General features: G+C 36.3%; 1 protein-coding gene across 8 annotated transcripts in view; it reads right to left on the bottom strand.

Moving 5' to 3' along the window:
• SIK3 (SIK family kinase 3) overlaps window positions 1-19,605 on the bottom strand; it is a 229,515-nt gene that overhangs the window by 56,737 nt on the left and 153,173 nt on the right. For all 8 annotated transcript variants that reach the window (XM_058545157.1, XM_058545150.1, XM_058545155.1 and 5 more), the window contains exon 4: window positions 16,452-16,613. In XM_058545157.1, coding sequence (XP_058401140.1) covers window positions 16,452-16,613 — 162 coding nt within the window. The remainder of the gene's footprint in view (window positions 1-16,451; window positions 16,614-19,605) is intronic.

Genomic DNA, 19,605 nt, shown 5'->3' with positions numbered 1-19,605 from the left:
ATCAATGGATAAAATTTTGAAAGAATAAGTAAAGAAAAAGGGATGGGAATTAAGGCTGTGGAAACACCCATAAGTACTTCCTCTTCCACAGGTGCAGGAACAGAAAGAGGATGTAGCAAAAAGGAAAGAGAAAGGGTGACCTTCTTGAAGAAAATCAGAAAAATATCATTATAACAAAGAAGCTGAGAGGAGAAAAGCATTTCAAAGAAGGAAAATGCAGTCTGCAGTATCCATACCATGTCATCCAAGTGCTAAGCAACTTTATCTGGGGGAAAACTATGATGACATAATTACTTTAGATTAGAAATGGTATAATTTCCCCTCAGAATTTTTGTTAGTTTGTTTTAAAGAAATGCTACGTTGTAGGAATGGACTACAAACATAATCCAGATTCATTCTGCATCATCTAGAATGTCACGCTGTGAATAAAATAAGGCATTTCTTACCAAGTTTGACGACAACCAACAAATAATTCTGAACTATTAGTAAATTCATTCAATGTACTTAGAAATGAACAACATGGCCATGCAGCTGAATGGCAAGAACCTGGAGGGAGCCAGATGCCCGGGGAAGACCTAGAACAGGACTGTCCCTGAGTCATCTCTCTCAGGGCAGCAGTTTTTCCATTTGTGCAGCACTATATGGAATAAAGTAAATAGACAAATTTTAAAGGATACTCTGTCGAGTGCTGTGTTATAGTATCTTGTATTTATTACCTCATTGAGAGGAGCATTATTTTTGTTTGTCTGAGAAAGTGAGGTTCATTAAATAACATGCCCAAATTTAAAGTTTAAAAAAAAATCACTAACAAGGCCCAGCCTGTAATGCTGGCCTGAATGCCCTCAAAGCCCACACCCACAGTGTGCTTTCAGCATCGCATACATGTTTACATTGGGGTAAATGCACATCCCATAACTATTTTTATACAACATCCAAATTCCTTAGTTATTATAGTCTACTGTTTTTCATTTTATTCTTGACTGTCAACCCTCTGCTCTGCTTATGTAATTCCCAAAGGCATATAGTGCTTGAGGAATACTGAGTGTTTACAAGTTTCTTTAAAAACAGTGCATTGAAAAGAATGGTAGGCATTGTATGTCAGGGGAAAAAAGATGCATTTTTCAATAAATGGCATAGGAACAATTGGTTGTCCACATGGAAAAAAATTAAATAGGACACTTTCCTCACATTATGTCCTAAAATCAATTCCAGGTGGATCACAGACAATGCAGAAGGTGAAACTACAAAGTTTTCATAAAATAATAAAGGAGAATATCTTTATAGCCTCAGGGGATGGAATGATTTCTTAAACAAGAAACAAAAAGCACTAATCATAAAGGAAAAAGTGATAAATTGGGTTACATTAAAATTATACTAAAATGTCTATTCATTGAAAGACATTAAAATTATACTAAAATGTCATTCATTGAAAGAGAAGATATTCGTTAACACATGAAACAAAAGACTCATATCCTTACTGCTGAAACAAAAACTCCTATGAATCAATAAGACATACAACCCAATAGAAGAATGGCCAAAACACTTATTTAAGCAGATATTTCACCAAAAAGGGCCAACAGACATAAAAAGCAGCTCAACCTCATGAAAGAGAAAAATAAAAAAACTAAAACCACAATGAGATAACCATTATACTCACCAGATTGACAAAAATTACCAAGTGTAATAATACCCAGCACTGGGGAGGACATGCAGGAATGGGAACACACACACACACCAGACAGCAGTGTGGCATTTTTAAGTAAAAGCTGAAAACAGACAGACTGTATGACCTAGCAGCTTTACTCCTGGGTTAATACTCTTAAATGTATGAGTGTACATTAATGTTTAAGAGTGTACCAAGATAAATGTTTAAGAATATTTTGCAGCTATTAGTAAGGGCTCCAAACTGAAAGCAATCCAAATATCTATCCACAGATACAATTCCTGTGGCAGATTCATATCATGGAATACTACATAGAAATAAAAGTGAATAAATCACAGCTAAACAAACATGGATAAATCTGGCACACATAAGTGTTGTATGAAATAAGACACAAAATAATATATTTAGTATGATTCCATTCATATATAGTTCAAAAAAAAGCAAACTATATTAGGGATGGGCCCATTGCACATTATATTAAATATAAATGGCATCCCTTGGAGCAAAACTCCTAAGGAATGCATTAGACAGGTGGTAAAACTACTTGGAAAAAAGTCTCTTAAGCAAAGCAAGTAAGTGATGAACACGAAAATCAAGACAGTGATTTCCTCTTGGGAGAAGGATGAGGCTGGGTTGGGGGTGCAGTCTGGGCTGATGAAATTATTTGTTTCTTGATCTAAGTGGTAACTACACAGGTGTTTGCTTTATAGTGTATGTATAGGGTAAGGGCACATTTCTTTGTATATACATAATATTTCATAATAAGCAAAGAAAAAAAAGAGAAAAGAATAGGATCTTTTTCTCCCCAACTTCCATTTCTTGCCATTCAGGGCCATTTCACTGGGATCTAAGCTCCACTAACATCAGGGGTCAGGAGGGCAGGGATTAGGCTGTTTTTCTCACCATTGATTTCCTAACACCTAGAACTGGCAAAAGAGAAGGCACTCAATAAATATCTTACAAATGACTCACTGGTTAACTAAGAACAAAGAGGAAGGGAGAAAAAGAAGAAACGAGAGGTAAGCATAAAAAAGGAATAAATGTATGAGTACTCAGAGCAGCCCTTAGTGAACAGCTAACAGGGTAGGAATTGGGAGCTTCTTGCTAAAACAGGGATCTCACTGAAGTGTTTGTTGACAACAGCAATAATCCTATATGAAGAACAGCAAACTATGAAGATTTTCTATACAACGCTAAAGTTTACAGTCGTAGGTAAGTACATTTTAAAAGGAAAAGTAAATATTTTAATGATACATATAATTACAGTCGTACTATAACAGCAATCAGGTATAAATGATAAGCACTTAACAACATTAAAAATATTAGTATTACTCTTATATAACTATTTCTCAATAACTCATATTAAGAGACAAAGATAGCAAACATTATGCTATGGTCTGAATGTTTGTGTCCCCTCTAACTTCGTATGTTGAAATCCTAATCTCCAATGTGATGGTGTTAGAAGGTGGGGCCTTTGGGAGTTGATTAGGTCATGAGGCTGGAGCCCTCACCAATGGGATTAGTGCCTTATAAAAGAGGCTCCAGGGCTCCTGGGGCTCTAGCCCCTTCCACCATATGAGAACCCAGTGAGCAGTCACTGGCTACGAACAAGGAAGAAGCCTTCACCAGAACGCAACCATGCTGGTGCCTTGATCTTGGACTTCCCAGCCTCCAGAACTGTGAGCAATAAATTTCTGTTGTTCAGAAGTCACCCAGTCTGCAGTATTTTGTTACAGCAGCCCAAATGGACTGAGATACATTGCTTATAAATAATTTAAAAATTCCTTTTTGTCTATAATGTCACCGTCTTCCCTAACTGAACAAGAGCTTCTAACAAAGAACAACAACACTAAAGAGACTTAGATTCTCCTCCTTTTCCTTTAATATGTCTAATTTAAGGCAAACAGGCTCAATAAACTAGTAAATCAAAAAACATGGATGGCCAGAAAAAAGAGGAAAAACCCAAAAAACCTGGATAGTAGAACAATAATAAAAAACTGGACAACTAAGAATTGACATAATTTTGGCAAATGTTTCAGATAAATAACCTTAACTCTCTCATAAGCTAAAGTTTAGGTCACATGGCTCAGGAGGAAGAGCACTATTAGGCCAGACACCAGTACAATATAAAGGAAAAAACGGAAGAGTGACAACTTCAACACAAGTAAAAAACAAGAACAAAAAATAACAAGGAAACTTAAGGCAAAGGAGAAAATAGATTCAGCATATGTTCAAAATGTTAAGCATACATACTTTGTAGTTTTGAAATGCACTAATAAATGTCAAAAAAGGAGAGGGGAGTGCTAACACCAAAGTCCTATCAAGAATTTCTGTGCGCTCATAACAATAGGGGAGACATTAAGTAAATTATGGTATATCTACTTGATATGCGATCATTAAAAATGGTTATATGGAGCAGCAAGGGGAAAATATTTGATATAATACAAAGGACAAAACCTGCCTTTAAAATTACACATACACTGATTATAATTATGGAAAATATATATATAGGAAAAAAAAACCCAAAAGAAATGCATTCAAAATAATGATAGTTTTGGGCCGGCCCCGTGGCTTAGCGGTTAAGCGCGCGCGCTCCACTGCTGGCGGCCTGGGTTCGGATCCCGGGCGTGCACTCACGCACCGCTTCTCCAGCCATGCTGAGGCCGCGTCCCACATGCAGCAACTGGAAAAATGTGCAACTGTGACATACAGCTGTCCACTGGGGCTTTGATGGAAAAATAAGTAAATAAATAAATTGTAAAAAACAAAACAAAAATAATGATAGTTTTGGAGGTGGGATCCCAGTTTGAATATTTAAAATCTTTTGTTGTTGTTTCAGAAAATTCTCAGGTACGAAGATTCCCATAAAGACACTTTATATCCCTTACTGTGTATTTATTGGCCATAGGAAAGATTTATGACCTCCAGATTCAACATTAAAATGATAAATATTCTAAAGAGTTACAGAAGCAAAAGAGAAACAACAGAAGAAACTGGTTAAGATGGATACTTCACACCCACACAACAGAAGTCATATGGGTGGAGTTGTTCTCTCCATGTGGCCTATAGTCATTTATTTCTCCTCTCATAAGTGGCTCCTTCCATAATTTGCTCAAGTCTCTTTTCCAACCCCCAACACCCTGGTTGGTTAGCATTTGTCTGCAGGCTGAAATGGTATCTTATATCCTTGTTCTCTTAATACAGTGCAACAGACTTTAATTTGAACCATATGTCTATCTTCTAGGGATGGTTTATTTTTTTTTTTTATAATTTTATTAATTTATTTTTTCCCCCAAAGCCCCAGTAGATAGTTCTATGTCACAGCTGCACATCCTTCTAGTTGCTGTATGTGGGACACGGCCTCAGCATGGCCGGAGAAGAGGTACGTAGGTACGCGCCCGGGATCCGAACCCGGGCCGCCAGTAGCAGAGCGTGCGCACTTAACCGCTAAGCCACGGGGCTGGCCCAAGGGATGGTTTAAATACCAGAGCTTGGGCCGGCCAGGTGGAGCAAGTGGTTAAGTGTGCGCACTCCGCTGCAGCGGCCAGGGGTTCGCCAGTTCGGATCCCGGGCGTGCACCAACGCACCGCTTGTCAGGCCATGCTGTGGCGGCGTCCCATATAAAGTAGAGGAAGACAGGCATGGATGTTAGCCCAGGGCCAGTCTTCCTCAGTAAAAAGAGGAGGATTGGCAGATGTTAGCTCAGGGCCAATCTTCCTCTCACACACGCACACAAAAAATACCAGAGCTTTACTATCAATTTTGTGACTTGAAATTCTTTGTTCTAGGCAAGATCAGGAGCCTGGGGCCATAAAGGGTGGTGATATTATATCCTTAAAATAAGTATCTCATCAACTGGGGATGCGTATGTGGTAAGGGGAAAGGGAAGAATGAGTGGCACTAATTTAAAAATCAGGACAACTGCAACAGGAAATTTTCGTATTTGATCCACCACTTCAGAGTGATACCCTTGACTTCTTTTTGCCTGACCAAGGATCAATCCAAAGCAGACGTAAACAGATTAGGCACAGCCTTCAGCCAGTTCCAGTGCTCAGTGTCTGTTAAGGTAATACAGCACAGCTACAAGTGACAGCCAGCCCCTCCAAGAGTAACTTATGCTTCATTTCCTTGCAGTTGTAAGTACACAGCTTGTAAGCAGGGGGCAGAGGAAAAAAGTGAAGTGGGAAAATATTTATATATCCTGAATAAACAACCTCACCAGAAAACACTGTGACAAGATCCTTCATGTTCTAAAATCTGAAAGCTTCTGAGGACTCATAACCGCAATACTGTACTTGCAATTAGAGACAAAGACCAAGAACAGAAATAGTTTTGGCCCTTGATTAATTTCTTAATGGACTAAGAGTGGGGAAAACAAGCTGTCAGGTGTTCTTGCTAGAAATGACTCAAAGAACCAAAGATCAACACCCATGTAAGAACTCTATATAAATAGGATTTAGACTGTTATATGGACTTATACAACACAGATAAGGAACTAATCTTGCTTTTCCTATACAATATTACTAGCATCGAAATCACGTGATCAAAAGCTTTTTTGGAATTGAACAAAACAAGAGTCAACTGTATGGATCTCAGAACTATGGTAGTGATGAAGGATGAGTTTCAAAGTTCCCAGGAGTCGCTGTATTAGTTCACTCTTAAAAATGGGTCTTGGGAAGTCCTCAGTGTTTAGCAATCACTCCAACCCCTGGCTGAACTTCCTGACTAGGAGCTAATAGAGAAGTAATGCCAAAAACTACTGACTCACAGCCTGAGCATTCATACACAAGAGAAATTCCTTCATGGGGGAAAAAAAAAAAAATCAAGTAATCAGCTTATTTGTGATGGGGAGGTGTTGGTTTTGTTTAAGAAACCAGGGGAGGTCAGAATTGGAGGAAGAGAGAGGGTGATATTCATAAGATTGAAAGAATATATCTACCTTTTTGGAAAGGTATTAGAAAAGTATTACAGTACTATTTTGTTGCAGCTGCTGCTATTACACCATATATGGGGCTGCTTCCACATCCATCACTTAATCTTAGACATCTCCTGACCCTCCCCAACTTCCTAGCACTATCTATCTACATAGTATGATCATTATCTCTGGAAAGCAAAGTCTAAAAACAAAAATGCTGGCCCAGCATTACACTGGCATTTTCAATAAATGACTTATGTATTTTCCCCCAAAGCTTTAAAATACCTTAGCAGTTAGCATCACTGAACTCAGCTATTTTCAAATGAGGTAATAAGCCAATCCCCTCTACTCTATTATAGATAGCACTACCCTAACCCTTCTCATAATAAACAAAAAACTATTCCACAACATAGGACCTTTTCATCGAACTTAGTATTGAGTAGATGTATAAAGAAAAAAGTGGCAATGAAATTCTTTCTATAAGACCTGCAAACAATAATCACTGGGATTATTGAAAACATTAATGCATATCATGATAGTCATAATTCATATCACTTAGAACAATAAAAGTCCACTCATTCAATCAGGTAAGTTTCTAATATTGATAGGTGAGCATACTATACAAATTTTAGTGTGCCTTTTACGGACCATGATGAATCAAAGTCCCCTTAAATTCTCAACAGAAGCTAAAGATAGCAAATGGAAATATAGTATATAGGTATAATAACAATATTTTCCAAATTAAAACATATGGTCTGATAAGCAGAAGCCTACTGTTGGAGAATAGAAGGTATGATTATCATATAAGAAGTTTTAAGTTGTCACCTAGAAATTGAGAGCAGGGAGGAAAATACCCCTTTGGGTTAAAGAATAAACATAATTCAAATGAGAGCAAACATCTGAAAAGTAACCCACCTAAAAGGTAATGTGTGAATATAATAATAGGAGTAGGGTACTCCTCAAGCTTTTGAGGGACGCCTAATGCATTCTTGACACAAGGTGAACAAGATACACGTGGCCCCTACCCTCATGGAGCAGATTAGTCCCAGAGGGAGGCACACAACCACACGTCTAACTGTATAAGTATAAGCATCAAATGAGTTTTAGGGAGAAGTTCAGAGGCAACTGACAAATAATAGAAAAGGAGAGCTTTCCTGAAGAAGAGTCCATCAGAGTTCAGAGAATCTCTCAATCTGTTCCAGAAAACTACGGTTATATTTGGACTAGAATGTAAACCTATTTAATTGCACAGATATCCAGCACTTTCCAACTTTTTTGACTCACAAACTCTTTTCAAAGAAATATATTATCTAAAAAACCTCCCAAGAAAAAAATTTTAAAAATAAACTGGTCATTTTTGCATGATTTATGACAAAGAACTAACTTTAAGTAAAAGATTTTATTTTACATTATTGAAAATTAATTTAAAAGGTCACTATAAATATTATTTAAGAAAATTCATTTTTTCCCATTTTACAAGTGACTCACTAATTTATTTAAATTACACAAGGAAAAGTATTAATTTAAAATTGATACATCATGTTTAGTTTGGAAACCACATACATATTGAGATTATAACATCTAAAAGAGCCAAAAACTTTTCATGACCTGGTATTTGGAATGTCTACATTTTTGAACCTAAAAAACACTTGTTTATCTGAATTATTTTCATGTTTTGTTTTTAAATGATGAGCTGAATTAGCAAGTTGAGTGCTTCTTGGCAAGTAATACACTACATATGTAGACAGTCTTTATTCCCAATAAAGCAAACTGGATATTACATGTGTGTTTGTGTGTGTGTGTGTGTGTGTGTGTGTGTGTGTGTGTGATAAAATTTTGGCTTTTGAAGTCCTAGAAACATCTTGATATGTTATAGAAGATTTAACAAAATATGATGAAAAACTGTATACTAGTCAAAACTCTCACAGTAACCAACTACTTCAACTGAGCAATAAATGGAATGATTGGGTCATAAGCACGCTCATTAGCTCCCTGCTAACAGGCAGACTCACCTGATTTACACTCAGAGGTTCTCAAACTAGGGTGGGGAGACCTAAGTCATTACTTCATTTATTGACTTCTAAAAAATGGAAAAGGCAAGAGAAGTCATTATCACTTTTTATGACATGAATCTCCCGGAACACTCAGAACCTCTAAGGATTCAGATCACTGACTGGGAAAAGATACTGTATACTATTTGAGGTATTAAATTAAGGGTGGTCTGTGTGCAGCCTGAGCAACGAGTAGTTAAAGATCAAATACATCAACATGTTTTTTAAAGACTAGATGAAAAACTCTTCAGGATCTTACAAGTCCTTTTGTTTTGAATCTATGCCTACCACTAGCTAACTGAGTTTTTCTCAAGTTGACACTAGGAAAGCAGATATAAATATTATACTCATTCTCTTATGACTTTAAGAGAACTGATAAAAGTAAGTCTCAGGATTTATAAAAATAAGAACCAGATTCTGGACTAATGGGGATTCTTACTAATATTCTGCCACCTAGAGAAGGGCTGCCTAACAAATCAGTCTCTATTGTGGTGATCATTTCGCAATAGATACAAACATCAAATCATCATATTGTACACCCAAAACTAATATTATACGTCAATTATATCTCGATAATCAAAAAGAAAGTGATAAAGTAGTTTTGGATGCACTCAAAAAAAAGGACTCAGTCTCACTTTTTGACTTTTAAAATCTCCTTCATTTTAAAAGTTTCTGTCACACTTTATACAACACAATAAAGACTTCTTCAGAGTCTGAGTGAAAAATACTCTAGATGATTTGTTAGTCCCTCCCCGACACCAACTTGCAATTTAGGAGCTTACGATCCTGTAAGGAAAACAGAGTTGGGGAAACATGGTCTTGGGTTAGGAAAGTTCTTATAGTTTCTACATCCAATAATAAAATCAAAACAACACTCGAAAAAATAGAATATCAATGTTCTTTTAAAACACCTTAAAATAGAAACCACAGATAAGTGTGTACTCAATTTCTTCAACTATCTCTTGCTTATTATTAAGTGCTGTACCCAACGTGGTCCTAGAGACAAAGAGCAATTTGAAATTTTGAGACGCTTGGGTAGGTCCAAAACACATGCCACCCAGTCCTCTTCCACTCACTCAGCTCCCTTCTCCCCACAGCTGGAGGAGGCAAGCTCTGAGGCTCAGGTTTCCTCCTCCACAGCTTCTCTTCTTTTGCCCAAGACCTCAAAGAAAAAGCTTCCATTTCTTTTCTGTCTTCTACTTCCCTCTCCTTGTCTATTTTCAAGCTCCAATTCATTCTTTTTTAAATTATCCCCAAAATAAATGATTTCGCAATTAATAGAGACTGGCATGGAAATCCTTGAGGTTGAGGAAAAGTAATAGAGAAGTCAACGTGCAAAAACTAAAAGTTTGTGTAACAGAAACCTATGGTTGGGGATGAAATTCTTTATTCTCAATTTTCCCAACTGGTGTATGTTTATATATCCTCAGGCATGATGATGCACTGTACCAAGAGTTACGCGAAACTATATAATAAATAAACTACATCTTCCTGAAACAGTGATTTTTTTTCTATGTTAAATAAAGTTGAATAATTTTAATATTAAAACAAATATAGATATGACATTGAGGAGAACACAAAATATGCATGAATTTTAAAGATAAAGCATGTGATTAAAAATGTGTTTAAAGTAAGCCATTTCAGACTATGTAATCAATCCCAGCTTGTCCCCCTACCCTATAGGAGTTCATCCCCCAGGATGAGGGAAACCACAGTGGGAAAATCTGAGAAGCGGGTAGCACAGCTATTGTAAGTAAGTGAGGTCTTATAAGTAGAAAATTGTTCTTGATCCTAGCAAGGTGCAATCACTTTTCAAGATCAGTAAGACCTCACTTATAACCTCGAACCATGACTGACAAAAGAATCTGCTCATTTGAATTTTAACTTTAGAACTTTTTCATACAAATAAATCAACTGGGTGTACCTAAAATGCCTTTTGGATGAAGGTACGCTAATTTTTCATTGGTAAAGCTCCAGTCTTAGGACTAGGATTCAGAAGAGAGAATTTTTCAAATTTTATTTTGCCAATGGTCAACATACATTAAAGTTGTTTAGCACTTTCTAGTTGAAGGTCATTCACCATTTCAGCATGAGAACACAAGTTGAGGCATTATGATTCCTAGGCTCTATTATGACCTGAATTCAGGTCTCTGGATCTCAATTTACTGACCTGTCAACCAGGGAGGTGTACTGACTGATTACCCAAATAAACTGTTAGGATTATGACATAAAATTTGAGATTGATACGATGAATATTGCATAACCACTTTCTGTGGACCAGTCAGGGACATTCTCAATCACCACACTGTGGAAGAGTTCTCAGAAATCCAACCTTTTTTCCTATATGATTGCATTTCAGTATATTCATACTAGGAGTGAAAGGTCAATAGACTCACAAAACGTTTTAGTTTCTCACTTTTAAAAAATGAAATAGTCTAGATCTCACTGCATTAAGGTCAAAACTTTCCACAGTACCTTAAATCCATGCACTCTGGAAATTCTTTCCAAAATTTTGGCTTTGCTGTCGTTGTACTTCAGATCTTTGCTGTCTACTGATTGCCAACTAAAACAATAACACCGGAGTGGAAACTATCTCATGGAGACCATTCTGGGAGTCGACATTTAAAGAGAAAAGTTTCCAACTTCCTTAGGTTAAAAAAAAAGTTTCCACAATTTTCAAAACATTCTCATAATGTCTGAGTATTTCAAATAACTTTGCTTCAGGGAGTAAGCCAGCTACATTTAGGTTTTTTCTTAGGCAATTTTTTTTAAACATAGAAATTTCTCTACTTAATCTTTGGGGACAAGAATTAAAATTACTTTCAAATAGCAGCGCATCAACCATCAAAAATAAGACAATACCGTTTTTCTTTGATAGCTTAATAAAATCCATCAATAAGAAAATCTGAATTCTCTATTTCTAAACATATCTTTCATTAAAAGTTCCCTCTTCCTAGCCCAGATAGTTGATTGGTTATCTAGAACTGGAAATCCTTCCTTTGCTCTCCCTCTTGTATGTGTTGCCATTTTCTTCCTTTCCATGTCTACTACAACCACCCTTACGTGGGATTTTACCATTTCGCAGCCTTTTAACTGATCTTCCTATTGCCTTCCTGCCCCTTCCCCCTACTCCCACCTTTTTATCTTATCCATTCTGAATCTGATTACTAAGCCTGGTATTCAAATAATTTCACAATCTAAAATAAATACCTACCTTTCTCACCTTCTCAGGCATGACTCCCCTATTTGAGTCTTCCCTCCACTCAAGCTGCTTTACCTTTTTTTTGCAAATACACCATGTGCATTCATCTTGCTTCTCCGACACAGCCTCCCACGGTAACCAAAATAAAATCCCAAATCTTCACCACGTGCATAAGGCCCCATGTGAACTGGCCCTTGCCGGCTCTCTCATCTCACCTCCTTCCACCCCCCGCCCCTTATTTAGTATCTCCAGGCATTCTATCACATTACTCGATTTTATTGTTTTCACAGCCCTTATGAGAGCTTATTTGTTTACGTGTTCACTTTCTATCTCCCCCATCTGAATGTTAACTCCAAAGGACTATTTTATCTGTTGCTGTATCCCCAGTGCCTAGATCAGTGTTCGTACATAGCAAGTGCTTTATTAACATTTGCTGACTGACTAATTCTACTGGAATTCTCTCCTCTACGCCTACACCTTAAAGAATCCCACTTATCCTTTAAGACTCACCTCAACTGTTATGTCCTCAATAGGATATTTATGTCCTCATCATCACTGTCTAAAGTTCAGATCAACAAAGCTATTGAGCACCTACTATAGAACAGGTATATGCTAGGCAGTGGGGGGGAAACAACAAACACAATATGGTTACAGTGCCTGTGGCATTTATAATCTAATGGAATTTTACAAACAAAAGTGGTTTCTTCATCCTCTGAACTCCTGTGGTAATTAGACTGTACAATTAACAAATGATGAATCACGACGTGCCTTGTAACATCTCTTCTACTGTGTCAAACTATGATTTGGTAGCTATTGAACATGCTGTCACCCGGGGAAATAGGCTATACGCTGAGAGAGCCGTGTTGTGCCTCCCCCACCCTTCATCTGCTCTTCTGTGGATCCTTACACGTCTGAAGAATGAAAACTGAAAGTTTAGAGGCCAAGAACCCTATTCTTTTCCCGCCATTGGATTCTCTACGTGAAAGAAATTTGCATGAGTGTTCTTTATAAAAAATACAAAGTTTTGAAAACTTAAAGGTATGTGTTTTGGAAACTCTAATATTTTCTAAATAAGCTATATTTGCCTGCCAAATATGATGAAATTAAATGATACATGTGAAAATGCTTTGTAAAGTATTTTTTATATGCGTAAAGCATAATTTCAGTGTTACTTAACTTTTCAAAGGTCTAAGCATTTGCTGCCCAAATAGTCAACTCTTGAGAGTAGGAGTCATGCCTTACATTTCTTTTTTTCTCTTCCATGACACCCGAGCAAAGAGCCTTTGCTAACAACAGATAAGATTTCAGATAACCCCTACAAATTCTTAGTTCTAGACTTGGTAACATTGCCTTTCAGAAATAAAATTCTTTATTCTGAAAACCATCAATGCTTATTCTAGATTACTAAAGACAGAAACATCTTTAAAACAATTCTACAGAAGACAGGTTTGCTAGTGCCATTAAGAAGAAGAATTTTTTTATTCTAAAACAAGAAAGAAAACAAAGTTATTCACCTGCGCTTCATTCTCTCTAGAAGTAGTACTAGAACAAATATTCATAGATAAGACTTTAAGCACAAAAACTCTTAAACCATGGAATGATGCTGAATCTTTTAATACCTGTAAGTGAAGTTTCTCTCTCACATCCAGGGAACACATATTCTCTCAAAGAGGGCTAGCATGGGTTTTTATAATAGCTATATTTTTATAGTATCAAGTATTAAATGTAAATTGCCACATTAATTCATATAAAAAGTAAAAATAAATTAATGTAAAACAAACATTCTCATAACAACTTATTCATCTTCTACGTTTGAAGAGGATGCATAATCTTTTCATCAAAATCACTTAGGTAAATGTGGCATAAGAAGAGCATGAATTCCTTAAATTTCCCAATCTGAATTTTTATTAATTCCACTTTAATTTACTACTATAACATATATGATGATTTTAAAGATGAAGTGCTAAAGACTAACAATATTTTAAATAAAACAAAAAAACTCTTTTCTCTCTCATTTGTTTCTTTCATATGCAGTAGTTCCTTGCTACTGAGATTTATAATAATTCATCAAAAAGACCACTGAAAAGATCAGGGATCTGAAAGTTACTTTTAGCTTTTAGAATAAAAAGTTGATTTCATTACTTATCTGACCGTATCCTGTCAGAACCATCCAACCTCCCTCTCCAAAATTAGTCATGCTGTAGTCAGTTCAACTAAAGCATTTCTCCCACTGGTTCATTAAGTTCAAAGAAGACTTGGCAGATGAGAATGGGAATCCTATCTAATTTATGTGTAAGAAATGAAGTTCAGACAATGATTGAGAAACGGAGTAAGGATGGCATGTAGGAAAGAATGCATGAGCAAAGACAATGTTAGCTACTATATATCGCAGGGCACAAAACTAGAGGTGTTCAATTATTCTTTGCTGGGCTCTAAAAACAAATAATAAAAATGCAACTTTGGGTTAATGAACTTAAAAAGCTTGCCAAAGTATATATGTTAACACAGAGAGAGCCCAAGGCTGGCTGCCAGTACCCCTAGGAGTCTGTAATTACACATCAGCAGGTAGACTCTTATTGTGACTACATGGATTTGTTTTAACTATTAACAAGGAAAAGCATTTAAAAATCTCCTTACCCAAATACTTGTCAGTAGAGTTTCTAATTTCAATTATCATTGACCCCTGGTTTTTCAATGCAAAAACTACATAAAATGTCCCTTAATTAAATCAAAATGGTTCTAAATTCAAAATCAAGAACCAAGGAAGCCGAAAAAAATGTTTAACATTTGGTCAGTAGAAGTAGAATAAAACTATAGTAGAAAAAGAGGGCCTTCTTTTAACTCACTACCCTAATCAATAATGCAAAGAACTCGACAGTAACATTTGTGGTAGGCTAAATAGGGCCCCCAAAGACATCCATGTCCTAATCCATGGAACTTTGAATGTGTTACCTCCATAGTAAAAGGGACTGTTGCAGACGTGATTAAATTAAGGATCTTGAGATAGGGAGATTGTCCTGCACTATTCAGGAGGGCCCAATGTAATCACAAGGTCCTTCCAAGAGGGAAGCAGGAAGATCACATTAGGAGTGGGAGACGTGACAATGGAAGCAAGAAGGTGGAGTGATGTGAGGAAGGGGCTGGAGCCAAGGAAAGCAGGAGGCCTCTAGAAGCCGAAAGAGACAGATATCCAGAGCCTCCAGAAGAACCAGTCATACTAATACCTTGATTTAAGCCTGTAAAATTCATTTCAGATTTCTAAACTTCAGAACTGTAGGATAATAAATTTGTGTTGTTTTAAGCCACTAAGTTTGTGGTAATTTGTTACAGCAACAATAGGAAATTCACACAACATTTTTTTATACTTTTAAGGATTGTGAAGTTTAGTAGGTGTTATTACCATTAACTTAATTGAAGCTACAACAAATAATTTGAAACAGGGTTTGAAATTGCCAGGCCTTTCCATGCTACCCACCTCTGTCAGAAATGTCAGCATCTAGAGAGCTTTGGAGAATATAAAACAGACATAAGGGCATAGGAAAAACATGATTTTATGTAAGATAAAGAAAGCATTCCTGTCTACTATGTACTCAGCAAGTGCAGGACTCAAAGAGCTTACAACTGTGTGCAAGTTCTAAACCAGTGCATCCATCAGCCTGGCTTGAACAAATAAAAACCTAGGTGACGTTCCAAGGATGTAAAAGTAGAGCCTGGAAAGCGAACAGACTTATCTACACAAAGAAACTATCAGAAGAATCATCAAGCTGCAAGGGTACACGTAGCTACTTTGATCTATAATTTAAATCTGAACTCTCAACTCCCACCCTATTAAGGAGGAAAATTTTTAGAATTGCTTTTTACCTTGGCTTTTCAAGGCAATTCTACTCTAGCTATACTTCAGCTTTCTATATGAGACTCCCTCCCTTTTAATCTGGGAGATGAGGGACACATAATGCAATACTGAAAACTGTCAGAAAACAAAAATGGCTTATTCTCATATTTATGGATTCTATATAGATTGCAGTCACTTTCTTCTATCAATAGGTGGTGAGCTTGTGTTGGTTAGGCACATGCTGACAGTTTACTAAAACTGAAGTATGAGTAGACTGAGGCAGTGAAAAGAACTTTTTGGGCACTGTGAGATGAGCAGATGAGTGAAATTTGAGGAAACAGACATGGACTGCCTTTAAACCACTATAAGATCTATTCTTCGTAAATTATCATAAAACTACAGTCTTTAGAATAAGCATGCTCTATATTAGCAGTGACATATATCAACTTTCTCAAACGAAGGTGAGAGGGTATACAATTTTAGCAGTTTTTCTTAGTACTTTATTCTATATTTTATTCCTTGATATTTAAAAGGGACCTGTTGACCAAAATAATAGAATTTTAAATATCACCCTTTTCCTTCTTTCTTCCCAGCCTAGTTCCATCTTATACTACATGAAAAATAATATAAATGTATTCTGAAAGTTTATCAGCTTTCAAGCCACAGAAAAATCCTTTATTTTCACAATACTTCTCTCTGCATAGATGGAAATAAACAATTCCTTGTTTTAAGAACCCCGAAGGAAAAGCTCCTTTACTTCTACTTCACATACTCAATACACTTCTCACCTGCTATTTTGATATTCAGATTGGCATCCAGAAGCAAATTTTCAGCTTTTAGATCACGATGAACAATGTTCCGACAGTGACAAAAATAGACAGCTGCGACGATCTGTTTGAACTTCCGACGGGCCTCCTTTTCTGCCATTCTACCGTGGGCCACCAGGTGGTCTGCATTGAAGAAAAACACAGTCAGTTCTCATTTTGGATCCTGGTATAATCTCAAAAGGCAGACTTAAGGAGGGATGCAAGGAGCCCAACAAAGGAAGGATTTAAAGAAGTGAAACAAACAAACAGAAAACAACACATTTATAGTCCTGGTTGGCATCTATAAAAATTCATTGGTAATCAGTACCCAAACTATTTTAAGTATAAATCCTGAAAAAAAGAGTTCTGAGGGATATAACGGTATTTTTCAAGACCATAACATTCAACACCTTCCTTGTCATATCTCCATTGCAATAGATTATATATACGAAGCAAACACACATGAAGATAAGTATCAGCAATATTTCCTGTGCTAAAGCGCAAGTCAAAAAGCAAAGTCACAATAATTGATCATTTTAGAAAAGAGCTGACAGAAATCAGTCCTTGCTAAGGGGGAAAAAACTGCTTTACACAGGACTCCGTTTAGGCTGATATCTCTTATGCTTTCTCAAAGTTTTACAATTTGACATTTTTAAAAAGGTATTTATTTGGAGACTATTCTCTGGAAGGCATAATAACATGCCTGCATCTTTACATCTGCATTTATTGTGCTTACCAAATATTTTTCAAAACTATGTTACTAATTTTTACAGATAACATCAATAGAAAACCAAGTGAAGTTTCTACCACTTTAAATGAAATAATTTCATTTGCTATGTTGCTAACTAAGGTATAGCAAAAGAATTTACATGTGATAAACTTTGTAATACTATAAATTAGGCTATCTTCTATATTTAAAAATGAATTGATTAACCCATAATCAATACTGTAAGTTCTTTAAGTACTTCTTTTCTAATAGTGGCAGTAGGTTTACAATGAACCAATGACATACATATCCTTAACCCAGTTCTTCATCTGACCAACAACATACACAGGTCATGACAACTGATGGGATTAGAAATGTGAGTGACAATATAGTTTGCTCTTTTTGAAGTCTCATTAGCACTATCCTTAAAACAACTGATCTAGCTGGGAAAAGGACACATTTGCCATCATAGGCATCCTGAGATAGTGGGAAAGTGAAAAATTAGATAATATAAATAAATGCATTGTTTGTTTATCAACAGTAGTTTCAGTAATACTACTCCATTGTTTTGGCGCCATCTCAATCACTCACAGGACCAGTCAGGTTTATCTTTTATTCCTCACAAAGAGGAAATTTGGGATAAAACAAACGCACTAGCAATGACTGCCAAGATTGAGAGCTTAGGTCAAGAAATGGGGTGGGGGCAGAGGGGGAGAGCACGTGAAGAAGGGGAGCTAAATGATAATCCATCTACATAGTAGATTTTCAAATAATTCAAACAACATTATGACCTCAAAGAACATAAAATTTTGGAGATCAAATACTACAGAATTTTTAAGAACAATGTCTTACAAACAGATGATTTAAATTATTAAGAAAGACCCCTCAAGGGAATTGTTACAATTGTTAGGGTTATCAATGACCCAAACATAAGATCTTTGAAGCATTTTCCTCAAAAACAATCACTATTATGGCCAAGATTATCAATTTTGTAGAAAGAAGGAGAAAGTAAGAAGTCTTCAGCTTAGAAGTCAAAAGGACTAGAATATAGAATACAGCTTGCTACAGAGTTTAGAGGTGGTGATAAATGAGCTCACACTCTGGTGTGTTTAGGCTTCTGGTGAGATCTGTCATATGAACTTTAAACAATACAAAGTCCCTAACTAGGGATAGTAACTTAACATAAGCTGTTAAAACACTGAACATCCATCAGATGTGGAACGCTATGTGTTATTTTAAGAGGCCATTTTCTAACAGTACCTGCTCCTTTGACCCCCTATTTCTCTTAACCCAAGGCCCAATTATTCTAATAATATGTTTTAGCTGCTAAACTTTGTCTAATTAAAGAGCTTTGAAGAGACAGCTATTCTTGAGAAACATAAAAATAAACTCTTATGAAGGTTTACCATCAGAAGCTCATTTGGCCAAGCCACCCATTAATTAAAATGCCCAAGAGACATTCGTCTGGCAGTAAATACTAATTACCAGAACACATCAAAGAGCTTCTTAAATACAACAGAATGATTAATTTGGTGATTTCCAAAATAAGAGGTTTTCTTTTATTTAAAAAAAAAACTCTTTATATTTTCTAAGTACTTTGTTTTCCTAAAATGACTGGAAAGTTCTCAAAATTGTTACATAGGCCAGGAGCTGGTGGAATGTAGCCTTGTTCTGTTTTATCTCTACAATGACACATTGGTTGTCCTTGGACAAATCATTTATACTGCCAATATCCCCATCTCTTGATCTGCTAAATAGAAATAAACTCTGTTAACATGCAATGGCCAAAGAAAGGATAGCATATTTGGGAACAAAATTTGTACTTTGATTAAGAGTTACCATATATGACATAACTTTAAAGACATTCAAAAAGCTATTTTTTTAAAGGTCCACTCAACATCATACACAGAATATTTAAGCATTTGGTTAACAGATCACAAGGATTCTGTAGTGTTTAAAGGTGATTACAATATATATCAATTTTCACTGTTACATGGTTCTGGCCAAAAGATATTCGTGATAGCACACTGGGTATAACAGCTTAAATTGTATAGCATTTTCCCTAAAGATACCTACAATATCCCTATAATTATGAACATAAAGATATATAAATTATTACTTTTTAAAAAGTGTTAGCTGCAAACATCAGATGTTTTCTCCTGGACATTGCGTTTGATGTTCAAGTTTTCTCCTCTTTGGGAGCACTGTGCTCTTCTCCACATACAGGACCATCTTAATGGCTCAATGTCTTCAGACTTTAGCCTCTGCTTTTATTTTTGCCTGTCTTATTACCACCACCACCCCTATCCCCTGTTAGTTTGTTTTCAGTGTAAACCTACAGGGTCTAGTGGGTGTGCCAGGAAGCCAGCAGCCTGCAGTGGTTTTCGTCCCTGCTGAAATTGCCTGTTAGCTGCCCGCGGACAAATGGCT

The sequence above is a fragment of the Diceros bicornis genome, chromosome 7 (assembly GCF_020826845.1).
Source record: "Diceros bicornis minor isolate mBicDic1 chromosome 7, mDicBic1.mat.cur, whole genome shotgun sequence".
Taxonomy (NCBI): domain Eukaryota; kingdom Metazoa; phylum Chordata; class Mammalia; order Perissodactyla; family Rhinocerotidae; genus Diceros; species Diceros bicornis.
The sequence above is the reverse complement of the archived record's forward strand: the minus strand, read 5'-3'. Positions and strand labels throughout refer to the sequence as shown.